The sequence below is a fragment of the Cyrtonyx montezumae genome, unplaced genomic scaffold (assembly GCF_038088225.1).
Source record: "Cyrtonyx montezumae isolate F1298 unplaced genomic scaffold, pur_monq_1.0 scaffold_32, whole genome shotgun sequence".
In the NCBI taxonomy this organism is placed as follows: Eukaryota; Metazoa; Chordata; class Aves; order Galliformes; family Odontophoridae; genus Cyrtonyx; species Cyrtonyx montezumae.
Window position 1 is genome coordinate 483,071 of NW_027072037.1, and position 25,150 is coordinate 508,220.

Consider the following 25,150-nt stretch of genomic DNA (forward strand, 5'->3'; position numbering starts at 1 on the left):
GGCTGAGGAGCCAGAGAGATGTAGATGCAGGAGTGATCCCACTGTTGGCCCACAGCAACAGGCAGGAGACATGTGGGATGGGCTTAAGGGAGAATCTGCTAATTGAGACAGTGATCAGTTATGAGAATTGATGTCCAGGTTGGCTGTGAGACCTCTGTCCTTGGAGATTTGTGGAACCTCATGGCCCCCCTCAGAAGGGCTGAAACTGATTGCTGCTTGGGAAAGGGAAATGTGCTATGCTGCGTCTCCAGATGGAGACATTTTCACCTCTGATGTATTACCATGATTTTATTTCATTCTTTCCCTCTTCTTTTCCATTGCACTAACAATAATAATTAGATGTGTTTTTGTCTGCCTAATAAAACAGCAAACCCGACAGGCTTTGCTTTTGATCCCATTACTCTTTTTCAGCTTTTGTTGTTTGGTCTGAAGCCTTATCTTCAGCTGCTGCTTATCCACTCCACGGCCTTTGATGATGCAAGCTAATCCCTAACGGAGTGAACCAAGTGCTGTGTGCAAACAATTCCAAGGCCTTCCTATTTATGCTGACAGCAGTGCCAGAAAAGCTTGGCTGTGCTCAGAGATCTGCCAGGAGTTTGAGGCCTGATAGGCTGATGTGTATCACACACAAAAGGGCAGAAGCAGTGGTGTCAGACAGCCCTGGAAGCTCTGAGCTCTGCTCCACTGCAGCTGGTCGGGTACTACCTGGGGAGCAGCAGCCTTGCTTTCTCCACCAATTCCACTCTCAGATGGTTTTAATGACTTTAGAGACTCTGCGGAGCTAAAAAACGGTGTTCTGGTTTTATCAGAATGGTGGGGAAACCAAAGGTAATAACTCTCTGAAACCTCAATATTTCAACTTTCTAATAGTTTTAGATATTTGCTGTGCAGTGGCTGCTGTAGTGATTGTAGTGGAGAAAGAAGAGAGATGCTGCCCAGCTGTGCTGTTACCTGATAGCTTCTAGGGCAGGAAAGAAGCCAACTAAATTAAAACCCATAACCCAGATGACAGTGTTTCTCACTTGTGTCTTAACCACAGCTACCCGCTGCTCAAGCTGCCCTTACCCGGAACAGGACCCGTGGAGTTCAGCACCCCGGTGAAGGATTACTTTCCTCCCTCTCCAGATGTGGTCTCACAGCAGGGAGATCTCAGCGAGCGCCCTGACTGGGTATGTGTGAGCAGGGAGCTTTGTGGGGCAGTGAGACAGCCCTGCTGTGCAGGGTGGTAATCCATGCAAAAACGTGTGCTGTTGTTTGGTGGTGCTCTGCATGGTTGCTGAGGTTAGGCTGTAACACCGGTGGTTGTATATCTGATTTGAGTCGTACTCTAAAAGAGAAGAAAAAGGATGCTGGAAGAGTGGGAAGCTCTGAAAGGCTGTGGAGGGGCCTGTTTGCAAGATTAACTTGGACAGCTCTGTCCTAGGGCAATTTAATGATGGGTTAGCAGGCCCCAGTTCCCTATGTGATAGGAAGGCATGCAACCTGGAGCAGCAACCAGTCCAGTGGTACAAACCATGCAGGTAAAGTAGACTTAGATCCTGATGTTCAGGGGGAGGAATGAAAGTTCCTTTTGCATGAACAAGGTGCAACCCTGGTGCTTTCCAAGAGGGCTGATAACCTCATCCAGTACGCCAGGAAGCAATTCTGAAATGGTGCTCTGCAACCTGCGTTGTTCTTTTTCATTCCACTCTCTGTAAAGGGCAGTTTGCCTGTTGCTTAATATTTCTACTCTCTCCATGCACGCTCTTATTGTGATTGTTATCATTTACCTTCTCCTACCTTTCCTGGTGCAACGGAGAGTTTTTTCTCTCTGCAGCTAACTCAGGTCGATGCTGACTGATTAAATCTTCCCATCTGTTTTGTTACCTGGTTCTGCACATGCAGCACAGGAGTTCTGGCTGTCACTATCCCTGCAACAGGGCTCGGCAGCCTGGCTGTACACAGACCAGGAAGGTTTCAGTGGCAGAATCTGCACAGTGTGGTGTGAAGTGTCTGGGAGAGGCAGCGAGTCCCACTCCAGCCTTTCAGTACCAAACCGAGCAGGGGCTGGGAGGCTGTGCCTCGCAGGGAAGCACAACATACTGATGACAGAAAGGGCAGTGGCATTTTGCCTTGTCGAGGAACAGACTCTTTCTGTTCCTGCTAGCTTACTGCTGCCGTGTTTCACCTCTAATTTGAGAAAGAAAAATACAGTCTGGCAAACCCCTTCCTGAAAGGTTGCCAGGCTGTGATCCAGGTCCACTCGGCAGCTTCCCGCTCACCGTGTGTTCCCATTCTCCCTCTGCTTTCCCTGCAGTATGTTGGTGCTCCTGTGGCCTACATTCAGCAGATCTTTGTGAAAGCCACCGTCTCCCCGTGGCAGAAGAACTTCCTCGCTGTCGACGTCTTTCGTTCCCCGCTGTCCCGCGTCTTCCAGCTCGTGGAAGAGATCCGAAACCATGCCCTGAGAGACAGGTAACCCCTGTTCGTTAAGGCCCCGTCTAAATTGTGGCCTGTTAAGCCTTGATCATTAGCTTTGAATCTGTTTGAGTCTCAAGAGTTGCTGCTGCTGGTGATGGATGTCACAGCAGTGCTGCAGGTACAGCACTTCGGCTCTTGTGCTAGGGAACTTACCCATCCTTTAGCCAGTGTTAGTTGTCAGGAGCCCTCCAGTCAGAGCCTTAGGCTGAGAGGGCAGGAGTGGTCCTCCAAGGTTACCCCTTCTGCAGCAGATAGCAGTGTCATGTAATCCTTTCCATAAGCATGCAAGATTTGTATTGAGGCAAGTCCACTTGACACCACCGTGCCTAGTGAGAAACTCTTCTACAATTTCACCTAATCAGGATCTCTCTCCTGGCTTTCCACTTTAGCTGTGTTTAGGGCCAGTTTATACCTGCTTGTTTTTTTCCTGACACAGCATTTGTGCAAAAATAGCTCTGCTCTGCTTCCAGATATTTACAGGGAAAACTCATTCTGCCCAGCCCAAATCCTTGGTTGTTAAACTAGACATAGAAAACCTGTGTCTTGCACTGCACAGAGGGCTCTGGTTTCAGTTTGTTGCACTGCTTGCTCATCTCCACTCTGTTCTTCTCAGTGTTTCTTCCCCAAGTGTGGGAGATGAGGGCTGTTCGCAGCAGTCTCAACCAAGTCTCATTTATTCCTTACTTGGGAATCCCTTTTCTGCAGTGAGATTGCAGGTTGTGGCTGGTCACATCAGGACTGCCTGTGTGTCGGGTGCTTGCTTGGTGTCTCCACGTCCATCCATTCCAGCTGATGAGCTGGAAATGCAGCAGGAACTCATTTTAGTCCCCAAGTGCATGGGGATTTTGTACTGACGATAGAAATGAGATTAGGTGTAGTTTAGCCCTTGCATCCTTCATTTCAGATATTCCATTCCCCTCTGTGTTAGCAGTGCATCCTTATTATGTGTCCTTTACAAAGGTTTTTACGTCTTGCTTCAAGGTTATCAGTAAAAACAAAACAGCACTGGTTCTCTGAGCTGCCTGTGCAAAAATCCACTCTGCTTTCTCCAACACCAGTGGGTGCCCTTTCAGCAGCCCCGCTGCTGTTTTCCTGTTCTAAGCTGCAGCACAATCTTCATGCTAGCATCTGTCTTTCCTGTGAACTAAAGCACTTTCTGTGTTGCTGCAGCAGAAGCTTTATTGGGCCCACATAGATGAGATCTGCTGAGGCTCCCTGTTCTAACAGCTCAGGCATTTGAAAGGAAAGACCACTGAATACGTTTCCTATGTGTTAATTTGCCTCTTTTTGCCTCTTTTTCTTGTAAAATGTTTTCCTCTGAGTTGTAAGTTCTTATTTGCTGTCAAGTTCCTGGCTACGTTTGCTTTCTAAGGACACAAAGGCTCCGTGACTTTTCTTCCTAAGTTCAGTGAGAATAATGATGGTGAGAGCAGGCCAAACGTGCTGAGAAGCGGTGAGGCTGGAATCTTTGATCATCTCCTAGCTTTCTTCATTCTCCATCCTGATTCACGTGGCTGGGGAACATGTTCTCTTTGTTCATTTCATATTTTCCTGGCAGCATTCTCCATGGCTTCATTTTGGAGTGCTCACTTTACTGCTCCACCTGATGATTTGTCCTGTTTAAAGCTGATCCTTGCGAGTTAGCTGTCTGCTTTCTCTCTGATAATATTTAGAAATGCCACTCATGCTGTTAAATATAGAGCTCTTTCCTTCTGGCCCACAGAGCCTTGGCATTCTTTCTGTTTCCAGTTCATCTCTTCCTCTATCCTATGTATAATTTTAGATAGCAATCTTTATGTAGTTGCCAGTTACAAGTTAGAAACAACTTGCTCCTGCTGTGTGCGTTGTCTGCTCGTTATCTCCCCTTTGTGTGTTGCCCTTGATGAGCCACCAGGCCGTTATGGGGGCAAAACCAGTCACACAAAAGGCAAGGAGTGGCTTAGGACTTTGAACCTGAACCTGGGGATGAGGGCTCCCTTTGGTGGCAGGCTGGGGATCTCCAGAAACAGGAAGCTTTGAGATCAGTTCTGAAACCACCTCAGAACTCATTGTCCGGTTCCTTCTTGTCAGTTGCCTTTATCAGAATCAAAGTTAAGCACAGGTCATTTTCTTGCTACAAAGGAAAAAAAAAACAACATTCTTTTATACTAAGGTGGGACAGAAGCAGCAGCAGATTGCTGACAACTGGATGGGAAACACAAAGTGATTGTATTTTCATTATTTTTGGCACTGATCTCTACATGTGCAGTGCTGGGCACATTGGCCACATGCATTCTCTTTGTAACTGAGAGCTCCCACAGGCTTGTCTGCAGTGTGAGCTGTTGTCACAGTTACGTTTTGGAGGTAGTTAAAGCCTGACTAACCTTCTTACTTTGTCTGAAGGCATCACTGCATCAGTTCTTTTGGATTCTCTTTTGGAAAGCTTCTGTCCTTAGAAGCACAGTGTTTTCTACTGTATTTTCTAGTGTGTTATTTTGACAGCTGTGGCTTCACTTCAGTGGCTTTCCCTGTAGTGATGGGATATAGGTTCTGGAAGGGTTGTTTGCAAAGTCACAACTCAGTCATTGTTGGTTGGGTTCTGTGTTTTCTCCTTGCAGTCATTGTGTAAAAAACCCTCAAGAGAAGGTGTTTTAAAAGGGGACTCTGACTGACTTGTGTTCTAGAGCTGTTTTCTCTGTTAGCTCTTGGGCTGGAGCCAGGGAAGTGTGGTCTCCAGAGCCTTAAAGTGGCCTTTGTTAAATATCCTCTTCTGTGCAAACACCACTGATTGCCCATATCTTATCTGTGTTGGGGGGGATGTTCTCTTCTGGATCAGCAGCTCTGGCTTGCCTGGCCACATGGAGTGCTGATAGGTTGTAACTGAGCCCTCCCAGTCAGGTGCCCATGAGTCTTTCACGAATTACACCTTGATAAGGATGATGTAAATGTGTGGAAGGGAAGTTTTGGAACAGCCCTAAGTCACCCCCATCGTGGTGTTACACCTCCATTCACTTCTGATCCTGTAAGGCATTTCCTTTATCCAAGCAGTACAGAGCAACGCCAAAAACATTTTTTGTACAGTTGCACGTATTGAATCCTTTGTGCATTTCAGAGCAATCTCTATACCTTACCCACCTCAGGCAGCCTGGTAAATATTCCTGTGTACTGCTCCATTCAACATAGGTGCAAAGAGCTGGAGGAATGCAAGGTTTTTCAAGAGGAATTTCAGGGAGACAGTTTCTCTGTGGACTGGAGGACAGTACCTTAATCGTGGAACTGAGGGCTATGGCATCTGGGGTGGGTGATCAGGGAAAGCTATGAGGCCAGAAAGTAACGATAATGGGGTTCTGGATGTTGCTCACAGTGAGGTCCTGCTCCTTGGCACAGGGCTCTTGAGCCATAGTTACTAAGAGCAAGCAGGAGCAGGCAGTGCAGGTCCGTGGGGTATTCATCTCAGCAGTTTTGCCTTTTGATTTTGAGAGCCACACCGTGGACAGCAGTGTCTCATCTTCGTTTGCCTTTCAGCTCTGGTGTCAAAAGCTTGGAGGAAGTTTGCCTTCAGGTAACAGACCTTCTTCCTGGCCTCAAGAAGCTGCAGAATCTGCTCCCCGAACACGGCTGTCTGTTACTGTCTCCAGGCAACTTCTGGCAGAATGATCGAGAGCGATTTAACGCTGACCCAGATATCATCAAAACCATCCACCAGCATGAACCAAAGACTCTGCAGACGTCAGCTACTCTCAAAGGTAAGGGGCTGAAGTGCTGGTGAAGAAGCTGTGAGAGATGCCTGCTGCTAGTACCAGACTGGCTGGCGTTTTGTTACTCACAGCATCTGGGATGAGACTACCAAATATATTTCATCACCTTTGTTTGGAGGCCATTCTTTATTTGTGGAAAGCGAATCATTCTGCTCGTTGAGCCTCCTTTCTATAGGTGTAAAAATAACATGCAAGTTGTTAATGCTTTTGTTCTTCTTACTCTACGTGTGCACAATGCTTTTTCCCTCATGCTATTGTCAGTGCCTGTCTCCTTGCGACAGATAAGCTGACATTCATCCTGCTCCCTTTGTGCTTTTGCTGACAAGTGGGCTCGTATGAAACTAATGAGGCTCAGCATAGCAAAGTAGGGGGTTCTGGTGGATGGAAAACCAAACATGAGCCAGCAGTGTGTGCTTGCAGCTTAGAAGGCCAATGGTATTCTGGGCTCCATCAGAAGAGGAGTGGCAGTGGGGCAGGGAGGGGATTGTCCCTCTCTATTCTGCCTTCATGGGGCTCCATTTGTAGTACTTTGTCCAGGTGTGGGGCCCCCAGTACAGGAATACAGGTGCTCTAATGCACACAGTGTGGGGAACAAACAGGAGGAATTCAGATGTGTGCCATTGTAGGGCTGTGATCTCGTTGGGATCAGAGGGACGAGGAGGGGCAGCTCACAGCACTGGAGCACTGCTGGGGATGGATACAGGCTCTTCAGGAAGGACAGGCTGGGAGATGAGGAGAGCTCTCCTTTGTGTGAGGGAGCATCCAGAGCACGTGGAGCCTTGCTTAGGAAGGGATGACGAGTTAGCTGAGATGTCTTATGGGTTAGGATTAGAGGGCAGACCACTGTCTCCATCTTTCAATTCCCTGCATCAGGTTTCGATGCACATCAACAGTATCTCAGCAAAGGTTTCCCATCAGAATAATATACCTGATTCAGCATTTGTCACAAGGAACGTTCTCACCTCCCATCTTTTTTTGCCTGTTCATCCTCATGTTTTTTCCATACTGTGTTTTTTGCAGATCTGTTGTTTGGGCTTCCTGGGAAATACAGCGGGGTGAACCTGTACAACAGGAAGCGAGTGGTGTCGTACACAGTCACACTGGGTCTCCAGAGATATGATTCCAGGTAGGGAGCTCTGGCTGTGCTGCTTTAATGCTGGGAGACCCTTACTCATTTCCTGGAAGGTTTGCTGTTTTTTTTTTTTTTTTCCTATTCTGAATATTGCTTTGGTTTAGTCTCCATTTCTTTATGTTTCGGAGTATTCTGGGGTCCTCTGGAGGTGCTGTAGGGCTCTCTTTTGGGGAGAAAATTTGCTGTGCTTTAGAGAAACAAAATATTATCAGTACTCAGATTCTTTCTAAAAAAAAAAAGTAGGTATCGTACCCAAAGCTGGCACTGGGAGTTGCTCTGATGATGGCTTCATCTGCACACAGAGCTATCAACTGAAGCAGCCAAGGCCCAGTAGGTCCACTTTGACCCAGTTCCTGGTGCACAGAGCTGGAGTGCTTTCCTTTCCAGTAAGCACTGATTCAGCCAATACCAACTGTGAAACCCCCGTGGCAGTGTTGGCTTGAGCAGATCTGAGGACAGAACAGTCTGCTCAGTGCTGTGTGGAGCTCCCCAAGGAATGCCCAGGACACAGCTGGCAGCACAGCAGTCCAACCTGTGCCCATACAGGAGCCCTTCAGCCTCAAGGTCTATCACGTAGGACCTGTAATTACTTAAAGTGTAGGGGATGTTTGAGCCTGCAGGATGTTCTGTTCCCCAGGGCCAAGGTTTTTGATGAAGAGCCCATGCTTTAAATAGTTCTGCTGAATCTTCACAGTTATCTTTGAACCTTTACAGAAATCAAGGTGTGGGAGATAGACACCACGGTGCTGAATGTAGTTTGGGCCCCAGAGGAGCACAGTGAGCAGTCAGACCTAGAGAGAGCTGCGTTTTGTAAATGCCCACGAGCTTCTTGTTCCCTGATCTCCACGAGCTCCTGCTTGCAACTGCTCGTGGCTGCCTGGTGCAGTGACAGCCTGCTCCCTTCCCACCTCAGGTTCCTCAGCAGCCTCCGCTCTCGCCTCAAGCTGCTGCATCCCAGCCCGAACTGCACGCTGCGGGAGGAGAGCATCGTTCACGTGCACTTCAAGGAGGAGATTGGCATTGCTGAGCTGATACCCCTGGTCACCACCTACATTATACTCTTCGCTTACATCTACTTCTCCACACGTAGGTTTGTGGGGTGGAGAGAGCAAGCTAGTAAGCCACCTGTATAGCCTCCAGTTGAATGCTGATGGGCTCAGAGGGGGGGGAATGCTTTCCCTGTCCATAGCACTGCAGGTCCCTCCTGTTTCAGCAGCAGAACTGATGCTGAAATTTGGCCGTGGTCGTGTGGGGGATTAGCAGTGTTGCTGATCTGGTTTCTGCTCGTTGGTTCCTTTCAGCCAACGTGTTGCTGTTCCTTGTGACATCTTCTGAGCTGTTCTCTGTCTCACGTAACGTTAAGTGCTGCACTAGTGATGCTTTTTAAAGTTTGGGCAGACCAGTTTGTGGTTGTACAAATTAAACGCTCTTGCCGAGCTTGTGGTTTTAGACCTTACTAGCCATATTTTAGTTCCCTTTTTCATGCCCCAGCAGTGCTGTACTGGAACTGGTATAAGCTGCAAGCCAAGCGTTGTCCTCTGTCTCGTCCTTGTGAGTGTCCTTCTTATGCAGTGGGAGGTTCTGGGGTCTGCATTTCAGACACTGACCCTGAGCTGCCACCAGCCCCAGGCTGCAGGCTACTAAATTCCTGCTGTAAATCAGGATGAGGTTCCCTTCTCCTTGATTTTTATTACCATGTCGTTTTCTTTCTCCTGGTAACAAAGACTTTGCATTCTGCTTTTCAGGGAAGATTGACATGGTGAAATCGAAGTGGGGTCTGGCTCTGGCAGCAGTCGTGACAGTGCTCAGCTCTCTGCTTATGTCAGTTGGGCTGTGCACACTCTTTGGTTTGACACCTACTCTTAATGGAGGGTAAGTTTCCAGCACCAAACCTCTTCCTAAGCAAGGGCAGATGGAGGTGAAATCATTTGAAAACAGCTGCTCCTGAGTTGCAGGGCCATGTATTTCTTTCTAGCAAGACTTAACTAGGTCCATGTCTTCCTGGAAATGCCTCACTGCTGAGCAGTTGCCTCTTCCAGCCTCAAGCAGAAGGAATTGGCTGGGACAGGGCCTTATTCATGAACATGATTTCCTGGCAGCAGAGGAGGCACCCGCATACCTTTCTCCTGCAGTGACTTGCCTTAGCATCCCAAGGGCCTTGCTACTTCTTCTCTGGCTGGCTTGGTTTCATAACATTTTGCTGAGAAAAGATCTGTAAAGGTGGCAGAGCTGACCTGCAGTCTGTGCCTGCTTGGGTGGGTGTGCACCCACTGCTGAGCTCTGGCAGTGTTTCTTTTGGCTGAGGTTCCTGTGCATGTGGGTGCTTGGGCTTCTGATGTGGTTCTTACCACTCGTGTTTGTGGCAGGTTGAAGACACCTGAGAACCCGATTAATTAAAGTTCAGTTCAGAATCCTTTGGTTTTCAGGCCCCTTCTGTAGGTAACTGAGGAAGCACCCATCATTTTTCTTCCCATTTCTCCTTCTGTCTGCATACTGACCAGGGTGGAGATTTCTCAGTGCTGGTTATAGTTTACCAGGAGCCAGACCAAGAGAGGGGAATTCCTCTCCAAGAAGCCTAAAATTGCTATGGATAATTAACTTCAGAAATGGAAATACTTGTTCCCTTTTTTACTGCTGTGGTAACCTTAATTACGGATCAGTAATTCCGTGAGCTGTTCAAACAGAGCAGATAGGATCCACGGGGAGTTCACGATTTTAATGCAACCCAGAACACAGTATTTGGATGCAAATAAATGAGTGGAATCTGAGGGATTTTGGTTTAATCCGGTTTTGGTGAGCACAGTGACCAAGGTCTTTGTGTGCTATTAGCCTTAACAGTTGTCACACGTAAGGGCTGAACTAATCCAGCTATTCCTTAATAATTCAGTCCTTAAAAGTGGCTTTCCTGCAAAAATTCTTTGCCTTAAAATGGTTGCATGGACAGTTCCCTTTGCAGTTCAAGCTCAGTTGCTGGAAGCTTCATTCGTGCAACACTTTGTGCAGTCTTCTTAGTTAGGTGGAGGATGTTTGGATTCTGTGGTGCTGGGTTCTGAGGACAGTGGGGTTGTATTGACCTCTGGTGACTGTGACAGGGTGGCCTTTGGGCAGGGCAATGCTGCTGGTGTAGGTAAACACCATGCAGCGTGGTGCTGGGTGCTCTTTGATGCAGGGGCTCTTGGGGGGAGGGATCCCACAGGGGGTCTGCCTGCTCTCCTGAGTGAGGCACCTTGAGCTTCACATCGAGGCCTGCCTTGTCAGTTCCTAAATGCTTGTGGTTTTCTGTTCTCAGCAGCTGCCAGAGGTGGGACTGTGCTGAAAGCACAGAAGATGTAGGTGAGGTAAAAGCAGCATTGGTGTCAGCAAACTGCATGGGGAGTGGGTTGGGACTGCAGGTGCCCAAGAGATCCTCAGACCTTTCCCAGATTGCCTGGTGTCTTCCAGAGCACTTTCCCTCTTGTTGTCTGTTTCCTGACTGGGTGTTGGTGGTGTGTCACTCGCCGGGCGGTGTCTGCTAGGATTTGGCAGGCCTCAGGCTGCAGAGTCAGACTGCTCTGGTTAAACTTTGAGCTGTCTTTTAACCTTTTAAATCCATTTTGTCTCTAGCAGAGCCTTCTTGATATGGGTGTGTTTGCTTTAATGGGGCCTGTACTCGTGATAAGCCCCTTTCCCTCACCTGTTTCTGCAAGGTACCCAAATAAAGCTTTTTGCTTAGAGATCAGTATTGACTTTTTACCACCATATGATACATAAACCAGATCTTAATCATTATCAGTCATCTTTTATCTTTCCTTGATAGTTTTCACTTGTCTTACAGCATAGTTCAAATATTAATGAAGTAAAATAATTATAGATAAAGCAGACATTAATCTCCTATTACAGAAATGATAATTCAGTGGAGATCAGTGACGTGATCTGTCCAGGATTTGAGGCTGAACTGAGTTAGGCAGAATGCCTGGAGGTCACTGGAAGAGGGATACATGAGAGCTGGAGAACTGCAAAGGTCTCTGATTGTAGGGCACGAGTGGCCACACCACCAGCTGCTATCTCCACTGGGTCAGAGGAGCCACAATCTCTGATGATGACCCACTGCTCCTTACTGACGTGTTTTTTTGTATATCCCTCTTTGACCTGAACTCCCTAGCTCACACGTGAACATTTGCATTAGAGAAGCTATGCGATGAATCCTTACGTCTTCCAAAGATTTTGGTTAAACCTGGGAGTCTCTCCATTCACAGATATAGTCATAGATTCAGAGCAGATCTGTTTTCTTCGTTAGTGGTGGTGCTCCTGTTTGCTCTGATGGATGCCCATCTTGCTTTGAGGCAGTGCCTTCTGGCACCCAGGTGATAGGTGCAGTGTAAATCCATGGGGTGGTGCACCATCTCCCTGTGCTCTTCCTCCCTCTTCCTATTGGGCAGTGTTGGGCAGGCCTGCCTTGCTCTGAGTGCAGACCAATGAGCTTGGGTTTCTCTGCTGCTGTTTGCAGTGTGTCAGCTTGTATCCAACCTGCACAGCCTTGCATTGCTCTGCAGGAGAAGCTCAACATCAGATTGCTCTTAAGCTGCTTGTCGTTGGCAGTGAAAACTGCTGACTCTTGGAGGACTATTTCAGCTCATAATCTGTGCCTACTAATTAATTACCTTCAGCAATCGAAGTAACTTGAAGCAGGGTGTAGCTGGGAGTTAAGGATTTCCTTTGCCAGGTTCGTGCTGCCTTCCAGAGGCTCATGGCAAGCAGGGCAAGGCAGACCTGCTCTGCCTTGCAGGCCTGGGTGTGAGGACAGGACTCTGCAAGCACTCTGCTCTTGGACAGCCTGCTCTGCACATCTGTGCTGTGCTGTGCAGCAGACCTCTCCCTCGTGGTTGTCTCATTCTCTTCATTCAGCAATTTCCATCTTCATTTCCATCCCTAAGAATTCCAAAGAGATTTTCTCACATCTGTGTTCTGCTCTGAACTACTGCGTGGAGGAGTGGCACAGGTTATGAACTGACAATGCCTTTGGATGAAGCCAGAACTGAGTGCTTGCTGCATTTTAGATCCTGCGACACGTACAAGTAGCCCCTGAGCGTCCTATGTGTGTTTGTATTTTTCTCCCTTAATGTAGGAATTCACCTCCTGTGCAGGTTTGGACTGGAGACAGAGGGACTAATGCAGTGCACACTGATAGAGCTGGCATTCACATAGGATACCTGGAGGCCCCATGGGTTTTGTGTGTGATTTTTTGGTAATCCTTCTTCGAATGGAGCACTTGCTGTTTCAGCTTGCCATTTGTTCAAGGGATTGGAATGAACCAGCTGAGTTAGCAGCGTTTCCAGGCAGGTGTTTTTCCCCACTGACCTTGTAAGGTACGAGCTGATGGCAGCTGCCTGCCTGCTGATTGTGCTGAGCTGTGGGCAGCTGAAAGCAGCACTTGGAAGGTGGGCCCTGGGTGTGACAAGTAGTGGCAGAAGGCAGGTGTTCTCCTGAAAAGAGAAAAGAAAAAGTCACGCTGTTGTCCTTGAGTAGTCATACTCTTCTGCTCGAATATATTCCTAAGGGCAAAACTGCTGCAGTGTGTATTCCTGGGGGGTGGGCAGGTGGGTCCTTGGGAGGATTTAGTTTGGTGGTGCACAGTGTGTGTTGTATACTGCATTGTGTGCTGTGTGGTGGCTTCTGAGCGACCTGCTCCGTGGTGGTGGTGGCACAGGGCCCTGACCCTCACCCTGCAGTGATGCTCATCGTTGTCACTGAACCTCTCTGTCCTACATGCTGCAGAGCCTCTTCGAGGGACCCTGCTCCAATCCTGGGAAGCACTGAGTCTAATTCAGTGCTGGTCTGCACTGCCTGGTTTTCTCCCCCAGAAAATAATGTAGCTTTGCAGAAATGTTAGCATCCATGCGAGGCAGATGAAACCCACACTCCTTACAGGAACATGGCACAAGAAGAGATTTGGCTGAGAGCAGTGGGCAGTGTTTCCTGACTTTGTCTCCGGGGTGTTGTGTTTGCAGTATAGCTTGTGTTCTTCCGTTATTTTCACCAAAGATTTCATTCTCAGTTCTGTTCCTGTGTCCTTTAGAGAGATATTTCCCTACTTGGTTGTCGTGATCGGCCTGGAGAACGTGCTGGTTCTCACCAAGTCTGTTGTCTCTACTCCTGTTGACCTGGAAGTGAAGCTCCGCATCGCCCAAGGTACACAGCCTGCCTGCAGGGATGCTGGGACAGAGCAGTAGGAAAGCATTGGTGAGGGAGAACTGTGTCCCCTGGTGAGGATACCGAGTTCCTTTTTATTGAGTGTCATGGATGCTGTAAGCACGGCCCACGGTTCCTCTTAAGTTCTGCTGAGCATGTGAGAAAATGATCTTCCCTGTTACAGATCTGCTGTGCAGCTGCGTGGGGATTAGAGTGTGCTCAGTGGGTAAACGGAGTTTGCAAACTTAGCAAGCATTTCTAACCATAAAAGAAGTGATATTCGGGAGTGATGGTCAGAAAAACGTGCTCGGTTTTAAAAACAGGAGCGGTTTTTATCCTAGGTCATAAACTGAACTCAAACTCCTTTGCAGTTCTGAACTGCTGCACTGCTCAGAGCCCTCAGAGGGTTTGAGTGGAGGTGGTGGTGTGAGCTGAGCCATCCCGAGCTCCATCTGTGGTTAATGCTCAGTGAACCACAGAGTCCTTAGAGTTGGAAGGGACCCCCGAGGGCCATCCAGTCCAGCAGTGAGCAGGGACACCACAGCTTGACCCCGAAAGCATCCAGGGACAGAGCATCCCCCACATCCCTGGGCAACCTGTGCCAGTGCCTCGCTGCCCTCATCATCAGGGGGATTAATGATAACCCATCTGATAAGGACGCTGGGATTTACAGGCCAGTGATCTGACTCACACATAGACATCCAAGACAAGTCACGTGAATTTTAGCCTAAAAGTGCCCTTTTCTCTCTGTTGGGTATAGTGGTGTAGTTTTAAGGATGCTGAATGCAGCAGGCAGTCCTTGAAGCTGTGAGAGCAGCCTCCTAACCTGTCATGCATGTTATTTCCCCAGGCTTGAGCAACGAGAGCTGGTCAATTATGAAGAATATGGCCACAGAGCTTGGGATCATCCTGATCGGGTATTTCACCCTTGTCCCAGCCATCCAGGTGAGTGTGGCTGATAGTTTGAGCACGCAGGGCAGAGGCTTGTAGTCATTACAAGAATGTAGCATGCAATACCCTGCATCAGCTGTTCAGGAGCTGCTTCTTGGGGCTTCATGGTGAGCAAGGGGGAGGAATCAGTGTGCCACAGCAGGAATGTGTCTCGTGGGAGCTGCCATAGGAAAGGCAGTGGTGCAGGAGCTAACTCTGCCTTTAGTTTGGTTAGTGCCAGGGACCTGCTTCAATCTCCTTCTGGCAGTTGTGTGTGAATGGCATCATCCCTGGGGACATCTGAGTGTGGGCTGCCACTGGGGCCACACGTAGTTCTGGGGAGGTCCAGCTGGGTCAGGAAGGTTGTCCATGTTTTGCATTTATTTCTTGGCCTGATGAGTGATAGGAGCAGCCCTTGTTTTCTGTGGCTTTGCTGACTTTGCTGTGGCTGAATAGCAGAAGGTGTAACCCAAGGAAGGACAGATTTTAGTTCTGTCTATGTGCCTCTATGTAGGCATGCCTTGTCCCTTCCCGTGCAGTCTTCTGCAGTCATGACATGAGCCAGTAACTTCTTACAGCACTGGGAGAGCTGTTTGTGGCTGCAGCCCTGCTTCCATCTCTCCTTGCTCGTTGCCTTTCTCATGAAGGCAGCCCGGCTGGGGTGAGCTGCTGCAGCTCCACATTTTTAGGTCCCTGCAGCAGTGAGGATGAAATGCAGGCAGTGTCCCCCTAGGCAGGTCCTTGCCACCAGTTCTTCAACACCGCAGCCAAACGTGGGAGGTGTCAGCCTTTGCTTCTGGAAATTTCTAGCAGGTACAGCCAGCGAGGCAGCAGCACCCGAGCACGCACAGCTGCTGGCCATGCACGGTCTGTGTGTGCAGGAGTGGGATGTGTGCATCTTGGCTTTAACATTGGAGTGTCATCAGTAGAGGCTGCAGATCAGAGTGTAATGTGAGATTACACGTTTGGGTTGAGCTGGAGCACTGCCTCTCAGGAGCCAGGAGGGACAGCAGGAGAGGAGCTACGCTACAGTTCCCCAGGCGACCTCTGGCCACACGGTGTGCCCTAATTTTTGTGTTTGAAGCTGATTTGCAGAGATTGCTCAGGTCAGACACCAGCAGGATTCATCCTTTGGGTCATAAGTTCATAAGTTCATAAGTTCATAAGGTTGGAAAGGACCTATAAGATCATCTAGTCCAACCATCCTCCTATCACTATCTCTACCCAACTACTAAATTAAGTCCTTTAGCACCTCATCTAAACGCTTCTTGAACAGCGCTAGGGATGGTGCATCAACCACCTCCCTAGGCAGGCCATCCCAGTGCCTGACCACTCTTTCAGAAAAGAAATGCTTCCTGAGGTCTAATCTAAATCTTCCCTGGCGCAACTTGTGGCCATTCCCTCTCGTCCTGTCATTACTTATCAGGGAGAAGAGGCCCACCCCCTCCTCACCACAACCCCCCTTCAGGAAGTGGTAGAGTGCAATAAGGTCTCCTCTGAGCCTCCTCTTCTCCAGACTGAACAATCCCAGCTCCCTCAGCCGCTCCTCATAAGACTTGTGCTCCAGGCCCCTCACCAGTTTTGTTGCCCTTCTCTGAACACGCTCCAGGGCCTCAATGTCCTTCTTGTAGTGAGGGGCCCAAAACTGAACACAGTACTCGAGGTGCGGCCGTACCAGAGCTGAGTACAGGGGGATGATCACCTCCCTGCTCCTGCTGGCTGCACTATTTCTAATACAGGCCAGGATGCTGTTGGCCTTCTTAGCCACCTGGGCACACTGCCGGCTCATGTTGAGCCGAGCATCAACCAACACCCCCAGGTCCTTTTCCTCTCTACATTCTTCAAGCCATTCTGCCCCAAGCCTATAGCATTGCATGGGGTTATTGTGGCCAAAGTGCAGGACCCGGCACTTGGCCTTATTGAACCTCATCCCATTTTGCTCAGCCCAGCTGTTCAGCCTATCCAGATCCCTCTGAAGGGCCTCCCTACCCTCAGGCAGTTTGACACATCCTCCCAGCTTTGTGTCATCTGCAAACTTACTGAGGGTACACTCAATTCCCTCGTCTAGGTCATCAATAAAGATATTAAACAAGATGGGCCCCAAAACTGACCCTTGGGGGACACCACTCGTAACAGGACGCCAGCTGGACTTAACTCCATTAACCACTACCCTCTGGGCACGGCCCTCCAGCCAGTTTTCCACCCAGAGAAGAGTGAACCTGTCCACACCACGGGCTGCCAGTTTCCTTAGGAGAATACTGTGGGAGACCGTGTCAAAGGCCTTGCTGAAGTCCAGGTAGACTACATCAACAGCCTTTCCCTCAGCTACCTGTCTGGTCACCCAGTCATAGAAGGAGATGAGGTTGGACAAGCACGACCTGCCCCTGGTGAACCCGTGCTGGCTGGGTCTGATCCCTTTATTGCCATGCACGTGTCGTGTGATCTCCCTCAATAACATCTGTTCCATAACTTTCCCTGATACCGAGGTCAGGCTGACAGGGTCGAAATTGGGCTCATTCAGTTGGCATATTAGCACTTTCTTCTTGGCCTCTGTTTCAGAGCTGTGCTACAGCAGTGAAAGTTAGCTGTGGTTGTGCAGGGAATGGAGTGCCCACAGCTGCACTCGTGATTTTTTACAGCATTTTGAGCCACGTGATGACATCCACTTTTTGCTCTCGGCGTGGTCCTGCCTTTCCTTGGTTGCTAGCTTTCTGCACAGCAGCAATCTCACAGGGATGCTGGCTAGCTGCTGCGTGCCCCTCATCCACGTGTGTCCCTGGGAGTGGAGGACACCGTGCTGCATTGCATGGCAGAGACCAAGGAATCCTGCAGAACGAGAGCCAGGCTGTGTAAATCCAGCACAGACCTTCGCTCTGTGCTGTCAGGGGAGCAGTACAGTGCTGGGATCACCAGGTCCTGTCTGCAGGGAGCAGCAGAAGAGCTGGAGGCTGCCACTTGCTCAGGGACTGCAGTGACACCCCTGTTCTGGTGGAGGTGCTGAGCTGCTGCGGGGTGCCTGCTGAGAGCCCCTCCTGCACTCTCCTTGTCTTGGCCACTCCTTTGTTCTGAAGCTCACACGCTGAGACTCTAATCCTGCACTCTCCACAATTGGTTTGGGTTTTGCCATAGGGTGTGCAGTATCCGAGTATAAGAAGATTTCAGATTTCCAGGGCTAGCTGTTTCAGATATCTCTAATCCTAAGTCGAATAAGTGGAGGTATTAACAGAATTAATGTCTCTATATGAAATCCAGACGGATGTTGCTTTCCCTCTGCTTTTCTCCTTTCCAGAGGAAACCTGTGTTGTGTTTTCACCCCCCCGCTTCCAAAACTTCATGTCAGATGTTGAGGAAGGGATCAGGATCCTCCTGGTGCTGGGAGGGCTGGGCAGCTGAGCTGCTGGGTTCTCTCTTTCATATTGCACTGATTCTCAGAAAACAAGCAGCTGATGGCTTACGTTTCAGGAACAGTTGGAACAGGATGGGGAGGTTTGGTCAGAGGTCTGGGACAGCTTGTTGTTGGGCTGTGTTCATTTCACTGTGCTTCTGTTGGCCCCCAGCGTGACTGCAGGGAGCTGGGGCAGAGCAGGGCAAGAGGAGGGCAAAATAAATGCATCTTTGTGGCCCCTTCCCCCACAGAGCTGTGCCCTGACACAGTGCCACACCTGGGGCAGCAGTGGGGATGTGCCAGCTCTGCTGTGCAGCTGAGGGCTGGAGTCTTTAATCTGCACTTAGCCTGAGGTTTTCATAGGATCTTTCGAGTTGGAGGGGACCCTTAAAGGCTGTGTGGTCCCACTCCCTGCGATGCACAGAGACACCCACAGCTCCACCAGTGCTCAGAGCCCATCCCCTGACTTTGGGTGTCTTCCCCCAGCTCTCTCAGCCCGTTTCCACTTGTGATACATTCTGTTTTCTTGCTGTCTCCACATTTACAAGATCCTGTTTGGGTCCTGACAAAAATTTCTACCTCCAAAGGGATCAAAACTCCTCTCCAAAATGCTTTAATTCCACGTTGCTGTGAAGTTTAAAACGTAGAGTGGGAGAGGGGATGGCAGCACTGGTGGGAATTAGAAGTGTGTGTTTGTTTTATAGGGGTGGTTTGGGAGTTGGCTGTTTCTGTCTCTTGCTGTGCTCCTCTCTTAATCCTTACTTCTACAGTGGCATCTGCCGGGGACATGGAGCACTGCAGGAGGGTTAGAAAACATTCTTGCAAGTGTTTCTGGTGTACTTGGCATTTAGAGACGTCTGAGAGTGGGTATGGGACTTCTCCAGGGCTGTGGGACTGAAACTTACCCATCAGATAAACATTAGCCAAGCTGGAGCCCCAGGGAATGGCTGCAGATAGCACAGTGCCTTTGGAGAGTGACTGTAGCCCGCTCCTGGGCTCCCTGTGTTCCTGGGGGAGTTTTCAGTAAGAGGGAAGGCTTTATAGATCATGCTGAGAATAGGATTTATCAGTAAAATGCGCTCAGGCCCGTGCCCTGGGCAGGGGTTTGCTGAGTTGCCTTGTTCTGGAGCTGAAGCACGTCCCTGTGTTCTGCCTGCAGGAGTTCTGCCTCTTTGCCGTGGTGGGCCTGGTGTCTGACTTCTTTCTGCAGATGCTCTTCTTCACCACTGTGCTGTCCATTGACATCCGCCGAATGGAGGTGAGCAAGGGCCCCGAGCCTGGCTCCGTGCCTTGGCTCTTCCTTCCCTGCTGGTGTAAAGGGAGAACGGTCAAAGCTCTGGGGCAGGGCTTGCTTGGTTACACACGTGGGACTGGGAACAGGATAGGGGGGAGGTGCCCTCAGGTGTATAAACGTGCAGATTTGGGGCTAAGGGGACTGGAAGGAGAGCTGCTCACGGGCAGGTGGCCACAGCCCTGTGACAAAAACAGCGTGTGCCACACTGAGCAGAGAGTGCCCACACACCTCCAGGTGACCGTGGCCGTCACACGACCTCTTTTCTCTCGGCAGCTCGCCGACCTCAACAGGAGGTTGCCAGCAGAAGCCTGCCTGCCCCCAGCGAAGCCCCCGAGCCGCCCGCAGCGCTCCGAGCGGCCGCCGGCCCTGCGGCCTGCCACCCCGCACACCATCACGCTGCAGCCGTCGTCCCTCAGGAACCTGCGCCTGCCAAAGAGGCTGAGGGTCATCTACTTCTTCGCCAGGACCCGCCTGGCACAGAGGCTCATCATGGTAGGCTTGCAGGGTGGTGGTTAGCTGATGGATGGCAGCCCGACCCACACGGGCTTCCAGGGAAAAGAGGGAAAGCTGAATATTAAGAGTTGAAAATGACCTCGAAGATCATCTCGTTCCAACCCCCCCTGCCCTGGGCTGGGTCACCAGCCACTAGAGCAGGCTGCCCAGAGCCACAGCCAGCCTTGGTCTGAATGCCTGCAGGGATGGGCATCCACAGCCTCTCTGGGCAGCCAGTTCCAGTGCATCACTGCCCTCTGAGTGAAAAACTTCCTCCTCACATCCAACCTAAATCTCCCATTTTAGTTTAAACCATTCCTCCCTGTCCTGTCACTATCAACCTGTGTCAACAGCTGTTCCCCCTCCTGTTTATACGCTCCCTTCAGGTCCTGGAAGGCCACAGTGAGGTCTCCCCAGAGCCTTCTCTTCTCCAAGCCCAACAAGCCCCGTTCCCTCAACCTCTCCTCACAGGAGAGGTGCTCCAGCCCTCTCATCATCTTCGTGGTCCTCCTCTGGACCCATTCTGTGTGTCTTTGTGGTGCTGGGGGCCCCAGGCCTGGACGCAGTACTGCAGATGGGGCCTCACGTTTTCATGCACCTTTGTTCCCCTCTTAAGACTCAGCATTTCCCCATGGTGAATAATTCAGGAGTCGCTTCTCTAAGAACATCCCTCTGCATACAGCATCCTCAGGGCTTCGTGTTTGCACCGAGTTCGGGTGGTAGCAGACAAGTTCCTGAGATTTGCTTCGAGAGGTTTTTATATGAGTGGATTTTCAAGGACTCTGAGGGTGGAGAGAAAAGATTATTTACAGAGCAAAAACCCCCTTTGTTCCTGCAGATAGTGTGCAGCAAAGCCATGGAGATGGTTCCCTCCACGAAGGCATAACTCGTTCCCTTTTGGGGCTGCAACTGCAGTGGTTACACCACTCACTGCCCCCACCTGTCCTCTGCACCTCAGTTCTGCACATCTCTAATGGAAACAGTGCAAGCTGTGCCTGCCAGGCACAGCCCAGCCCGCAGCTGCCAGCTGACACTGGTGGGTGGCACTCTGCACCAGCCTGAGAGAGGCATGGCTGTGGCATGTGTTGCAGAGTTAAAGCAGAACCCTGCTCTGAGCCTCCCCGGCCCTGTCTGAGGATGGCAGATGTGCTGGTCTCAGCTGTCAGCAAGAAATCTCTTCCCTGCTGTGCGTTAGGGTGAGCCAAGTGGAGCTGCTACCACCAGGTTGAGTCAGATAGCTCCCGGAAAAAGCAGTGCTCGCGTTTTTCTGTGTTCTGTGCCACCTCTCCCAATCTTCTTAGAGGATAAATGTCCGGGGTAAGGCCGTAACTGAGGGCTGGGATGTGCTGATCAGCTCAGACAGCTCGTGGGGCAGCAGGGGCAGCATCCAGAGGGCCGTGTGCTCAGAGCTGTGTCTCCTTGCTCGTGCCGCAGGCCGGGACGGTGATCTGGATCGGAATCCTGGTGTACACGGATCCTGCCGGTCTCCGCACCTACCTCACATCCCAGGTCACCGAACAGAGCCCTCTGGGTGAAGCAGGCCTGCCTCCCATGCCCGTTCCTGGAGGGGTCCTTCCTGCTGCTGACCCCAAGATCGATCTGTCGGTCTTCCCGTCGGACCCCATACAGCTGTCGGAGAACCAGACGCAGCAGCGCGGGCAGCAGGCCCTGAGCAGGCTGGAGCCAAACCAGCACACCTGGGCCCAGGGAGCAGAGGGCAGAGGGAACGGGCAAACGGAGCTGGGGACAGAAGCAGAGGTCACCTGGGGAGCAGAGGATGAGGAGATTTGGAGGAAGCTTTCCTTCAGACACTGGCCGTCCCTCTTCAGCTATTACAACATCACTCTGGCCAAGAGGTGGGTGGGGGGGCTGTCCTCTGGGGGCTGCCTGGCTGGGGGGGGGAGGGGGGGGGGCTGTGTTTGTCTCTTGTGCTTGCGTTCCTTGCTCTTCGTCAGCTCAGTGTAGAGTTCTGTGAAGCGTTGTCTGACTCCGTGTGCGTGGTGGGGATGTGTCAGGAGCAGAGTCAGAGGAGCTGAAGAAATGGTGGCAGCTTGTGGCCTGCAGTGTGCTGTGATCTCTATCTTCTTAAACCCACGTGGTCTGTTTCATCTCAGCATTTGTGCTGCGTGCTGCCTGCCTCTGCTGCTAGGGAGAAGAGAGCAAAGTCAGCTTCTTGCGTCTTCTCATCCTCGGTGATGCTAAGCTCTTCTTACCTCCATCCCTTCAGGTACATCAGCATCCTTCCAGCAATCCCAGTCACGCTGTACCTGAACCCACAGGAGGCCCTGGAGCTGCGGCACCCACAGGAGGCCAACCTCTACCAGCCCTTCCTGTCCTCCAGGGCTGGGAAGTTGGATGCTGAAGCTCAGCCCGACCAGGCATCATCCAAGCTGCAGGGGCACCGGGATGTCACCCTTTACAAGTAAGGGAGTCCTTGCTGCAGCCCCCTGAGCACCCCTGACATATGGGTCGCTGGTTGGCTCTTCTGGTGGGGAAAAAATCAAGCCAAGAAATACGTGTAGAGCTCCAGTGCCAAATCCTGTGATGCTGTGGGATGGCACGGCCCTAGATTCATCCTTGAGCTGCTTTCCTCAGCTGAGCTGCTGAGCAGGGCGTGCTGTGTGGGGCAGCTCGTGGCAGTGGGTGTGGGTGGCCGTGGGCAGACACGTTCACTGCAGTGCCCTGGGCGTGGTGCAAGGGGGCAGCACCCTGGAGTTCAGTATTTCATTTGGATGGTTTTAAGAGCTGTGTTACAGGCACTCTGTGGGGTGTATGGCTGGGGAGCGGGGATGCTCAGCTCTGGGAATGGATGCTGTGCAGGAGCACCCAGCTGGGCTTTGCTCGGCACCCATCCCACGTTCTGCTCTGTGTCCTGCTGCTGTGTGCTCTTCTGATTGAAAAGCCCGGAGATCTTGTTAAAATCAACACTCTCCTTTAAAAACCGACACCCTGGTGCGTTCCTACAGCCCAGGAGCTGCCAGCTGGATCCCTGTCTCACCTCCTGTTTTCTCTTGGTGCCTGTCTGACCTGCAGGGTGGCTGCACTGGGCCTGGCCTCGGGCATTCTCCTGGTGCTGCTGCTCTTCTGCCTCTACCGGCTGCTGTGCCCCAAGAACTACGGGCAGAACGGGCTCTCACACAGCAGGAGGAGGAGGGGGGACCTGCCCTGTGATGACTATGGTTACTCCCCACCCGAGACTGAGATCGTCCCCCTGGTGCTCAGGGGTCACCTCATGGTAGGTTTTTATATGACCTACCACAGGGGCGGTCGTTACGAGAAAGGCACCTTTTAATTTTTCTTTGGTTGATTTGAAACGAGGGCCCTGCTGGAAGACAGCCCTTGGTGTAATGCAGGGCTGGAATTCTTGATGGATAAATCAGGGGAGCTTTTTACAGTCACTGATGTTCTTGGTTTGACTGTTGGGCTGTGCTGAGGCAGCCTTCCTTGCTGGGGCAGCCTACTGAGTGTTTTATTTTTAATGCTGGTGGATAGGTGTGAGCTGATGACTACTGTTCACATGCTGAAACCACCCTTGGGCACGCACAGAATGCTGCTGCTGCTCAGCTCACTCGTGTTTCTGGAGGGCAGAGGGTTTCCTTCCACTGAGATACAGCAAAGCACTGGGGCACCCATCTGTCTGAGTCTGAATTTCAGCGTTGAGCTGCACCTCCAGGGGCGTTCCTGTGGGGACACTGCTGAGTCGTTGTGTCCTGCAGAGCCCTTTGTTGCCTCTGCTTTGACCGTCCCTGCGTGTCCTGTTGGTGCTGTGCTCACGCTGGGTGGTGTGGCTGCAGACGTGGCTGTTCCTGCCATCTTTTTGGGCCCCACTTTTTCAGGGGAAGGCAGACAGAGTCTGCTCTGCTCGTAGCAGTCCCACGCACAGCTGGGGCTGCGACCAAAGTGTATTTTTCACAGAGCACCCACGGGCTGCTAAGCCAGCCGTGTGGTTTGGATGGGACACGTGTCCTCTGCGTGGTTTCTTGGCAACCATGAGAGCCCAGAGGCCTTTGCTGGCACTGCGTGCTGAGCTCTGCTCCTTCTCCCTTGCCAGGACATTGAATGCCTGGCCAGTGATGGGATGCTGCTCGTCAGCTGCTGCCTGGTGGGACAGATCCGTGTGTGGGATGCTCAGACCGGGGACTGCCTCACTGTCATTCCCAAGCCGAGGTGAGCGTGCTTTGTGCTGGGTGCTGCACAGACCCTCAGCGGTCGCTGCCCTTGGTGCAGTCCTGCTCTCTGCTGGCTGATCCTTGTCTCCGTGGATGCTCTCTGTCCAGATGTGCCCTCAGCCCCTCGGAGGCAATGAAAACAGCAGTGCTGACCTCTTACCGCCGCCTCTTTCAGGTTACGAAGAGACAGCAGTGGCATTTTTGATTACCAGGAGAGCTGGGATCACAGCCCGGATGGCAAGAACGGTCTGGACGACTCTTTTGAGAACGGCCACCAGCTGAAGAGGATGCTGAGCCCTCCCCAGCCCCCCCTGTTCTGCGACCAACCCGACCTCACCTCCCTCATCGACACCAACTTCTCGGAGCAGGTGAAGGTGGCCGAGTCGGAGACGCGGCTCCGTGCCGTGGGCCGCCAGAAGGAGGCGGGCTACGACTTCAGCAGCCTGGTTGGGAGGGTGTACCAAGAGCACAGCACGTCCAACTGCATGAACTTCAGTGGGCTCTCAGCCCCACACGGGCAGGCCAGCTTCTGCGTGGGGGCCGCCGGCGCCCGCTCCCTGGGCTGTGCTGGTGAGGAGGGCGGCTGCGGAGGCCGCAGGAGGAGCCTGGGGGATGACTCTCTGTTGGACAAGTCGTCCCCTCTTCCCTCCTGGGGAGGAGACTTGGAGAGCTCTGTGTGGAGCCTGGATCTGCAGGGGAACCTCATCGTGGCTGGCCGCAGTAACGGCAAGCTGGAGGTAAGGAGTGCGGCTCGCTGCTGGCCGGCACCGGGCGAGCTGTGCTGTGCAGGGCTGGGCCAGGAGTGGCTGAGCCCCTCGGGGGTGTGCAGGTCCTGGCAGGATTGCCTCTTCTGCCCTGAAAATCTCAGTGCTTTGTCTCAGTTCCTTTCTGTAACGGAGCGGGAATTGCAGCGCAGTGTCTGCTATCACCCAGAACGACTTTCCTGAAGTACTGGGAGCAGCTGCTCCTTGGTCAGTGCTTGGCTTTTCTTCCTGGGTCTGCAGTGTGAGGAGCAGAAATGCTTCAGTTGGTGTGAGATAAAGCAGTGCTCCTGGAGGCTGAAGGAGCCCTGAGACTGCCGTGCCAATGGAGTCCAGTGGAGTGGGAAGGAGCTCTGTAGGGTTACTGGCTTGGAAGCAAACCTGAATTGGAAATGTAGATCTCCCACCAGGAACTTTCAGAATTAGTTCGATTTAAATCTAAGTTTTGGAAAGTAAGACCAGATTTTTTCCTTCAGATATGTGTTCTGCACCATTGTGCCCCCAGTAAGAAAGGCACACGTGGGGAGGCATTGGTTAAAACACGGTTCGTTAGAACTAATGCTAGAAGGAAAAAGAGGGCAGCGTGACCCTCCATCCCTCTGCTCACTGGGCCCACGTTGTG

General features: G+C 51.3%; 1 protein-coding gene across 1 annotated transcript in view; it reads left to right on the forward strand.

Annotated features, from left to right (window-relative positions):
* The window catches only part of SCAP (SREBF chaperone), a 45,162-nt gene that overhangs the window by 17,581 nt on the left and 2,431 nt on the right, over positions 1 to 25,150 (forward strand). The window contains exons 3-17 of the mRNA XM_065744864.1: positions 1,040 to 1,169; positions 2,297 to 2,454; positions 5,965 to 6,185; positions 7,218 to 7,323; positions 8,243 to 8,415; positions 9,075 to 9,201; positions 13,385 to 13,497; positions 14,348 to 14,442; positions 18,972 to 19,070; positions 19,380 to 19,598; positions 21,033 to 21,454; positions 21,826 to 22,020; positions 22,632 to 22,833; positions 23,650 to 23,765; positions 23,943 to 24,504. Of these exons, the coding sequence (XP_065600936.1) occupies positions 1,040 to 1,169; positions 2,297 to 2,454; positions 5,965 to 6,185; positions 7,218 to 7,323; positions 8,243 to 8,415; positions 9,075 to 9,201; positions 13,385 to 13,497; positions 14,348 to 14,442; positions 18,972 to 19,070; positions 19,380 to 19,598; positions 21,033 to 21,454; positions 21,826 to 22,020; positions 22,632 to 22,833; positions 23,650 to 23,765; positions 23,943 to 24,504 (2,938 nt within the window). The remainder of the gene's footprint in view (positions 1 to 1,039; positions 1,170 to 2,296; positions 2,455 to 5,964; positions 6,186 to 7,217; positions 7,324 to 8,242; positions 8,416 to 9,074; positions 9,202 to 13,384; positions 13,498 to 14,347; positions 14,443 to 18,971; positions 19,071 to 19,379; positions 19,599 to 21,032; positions 21,455 to 21,825; positions 22,021 to 22,631; positions 22,834 to 23,649; positions 23,766 to 23,942; positions 24,505 to 25,150) is intronic.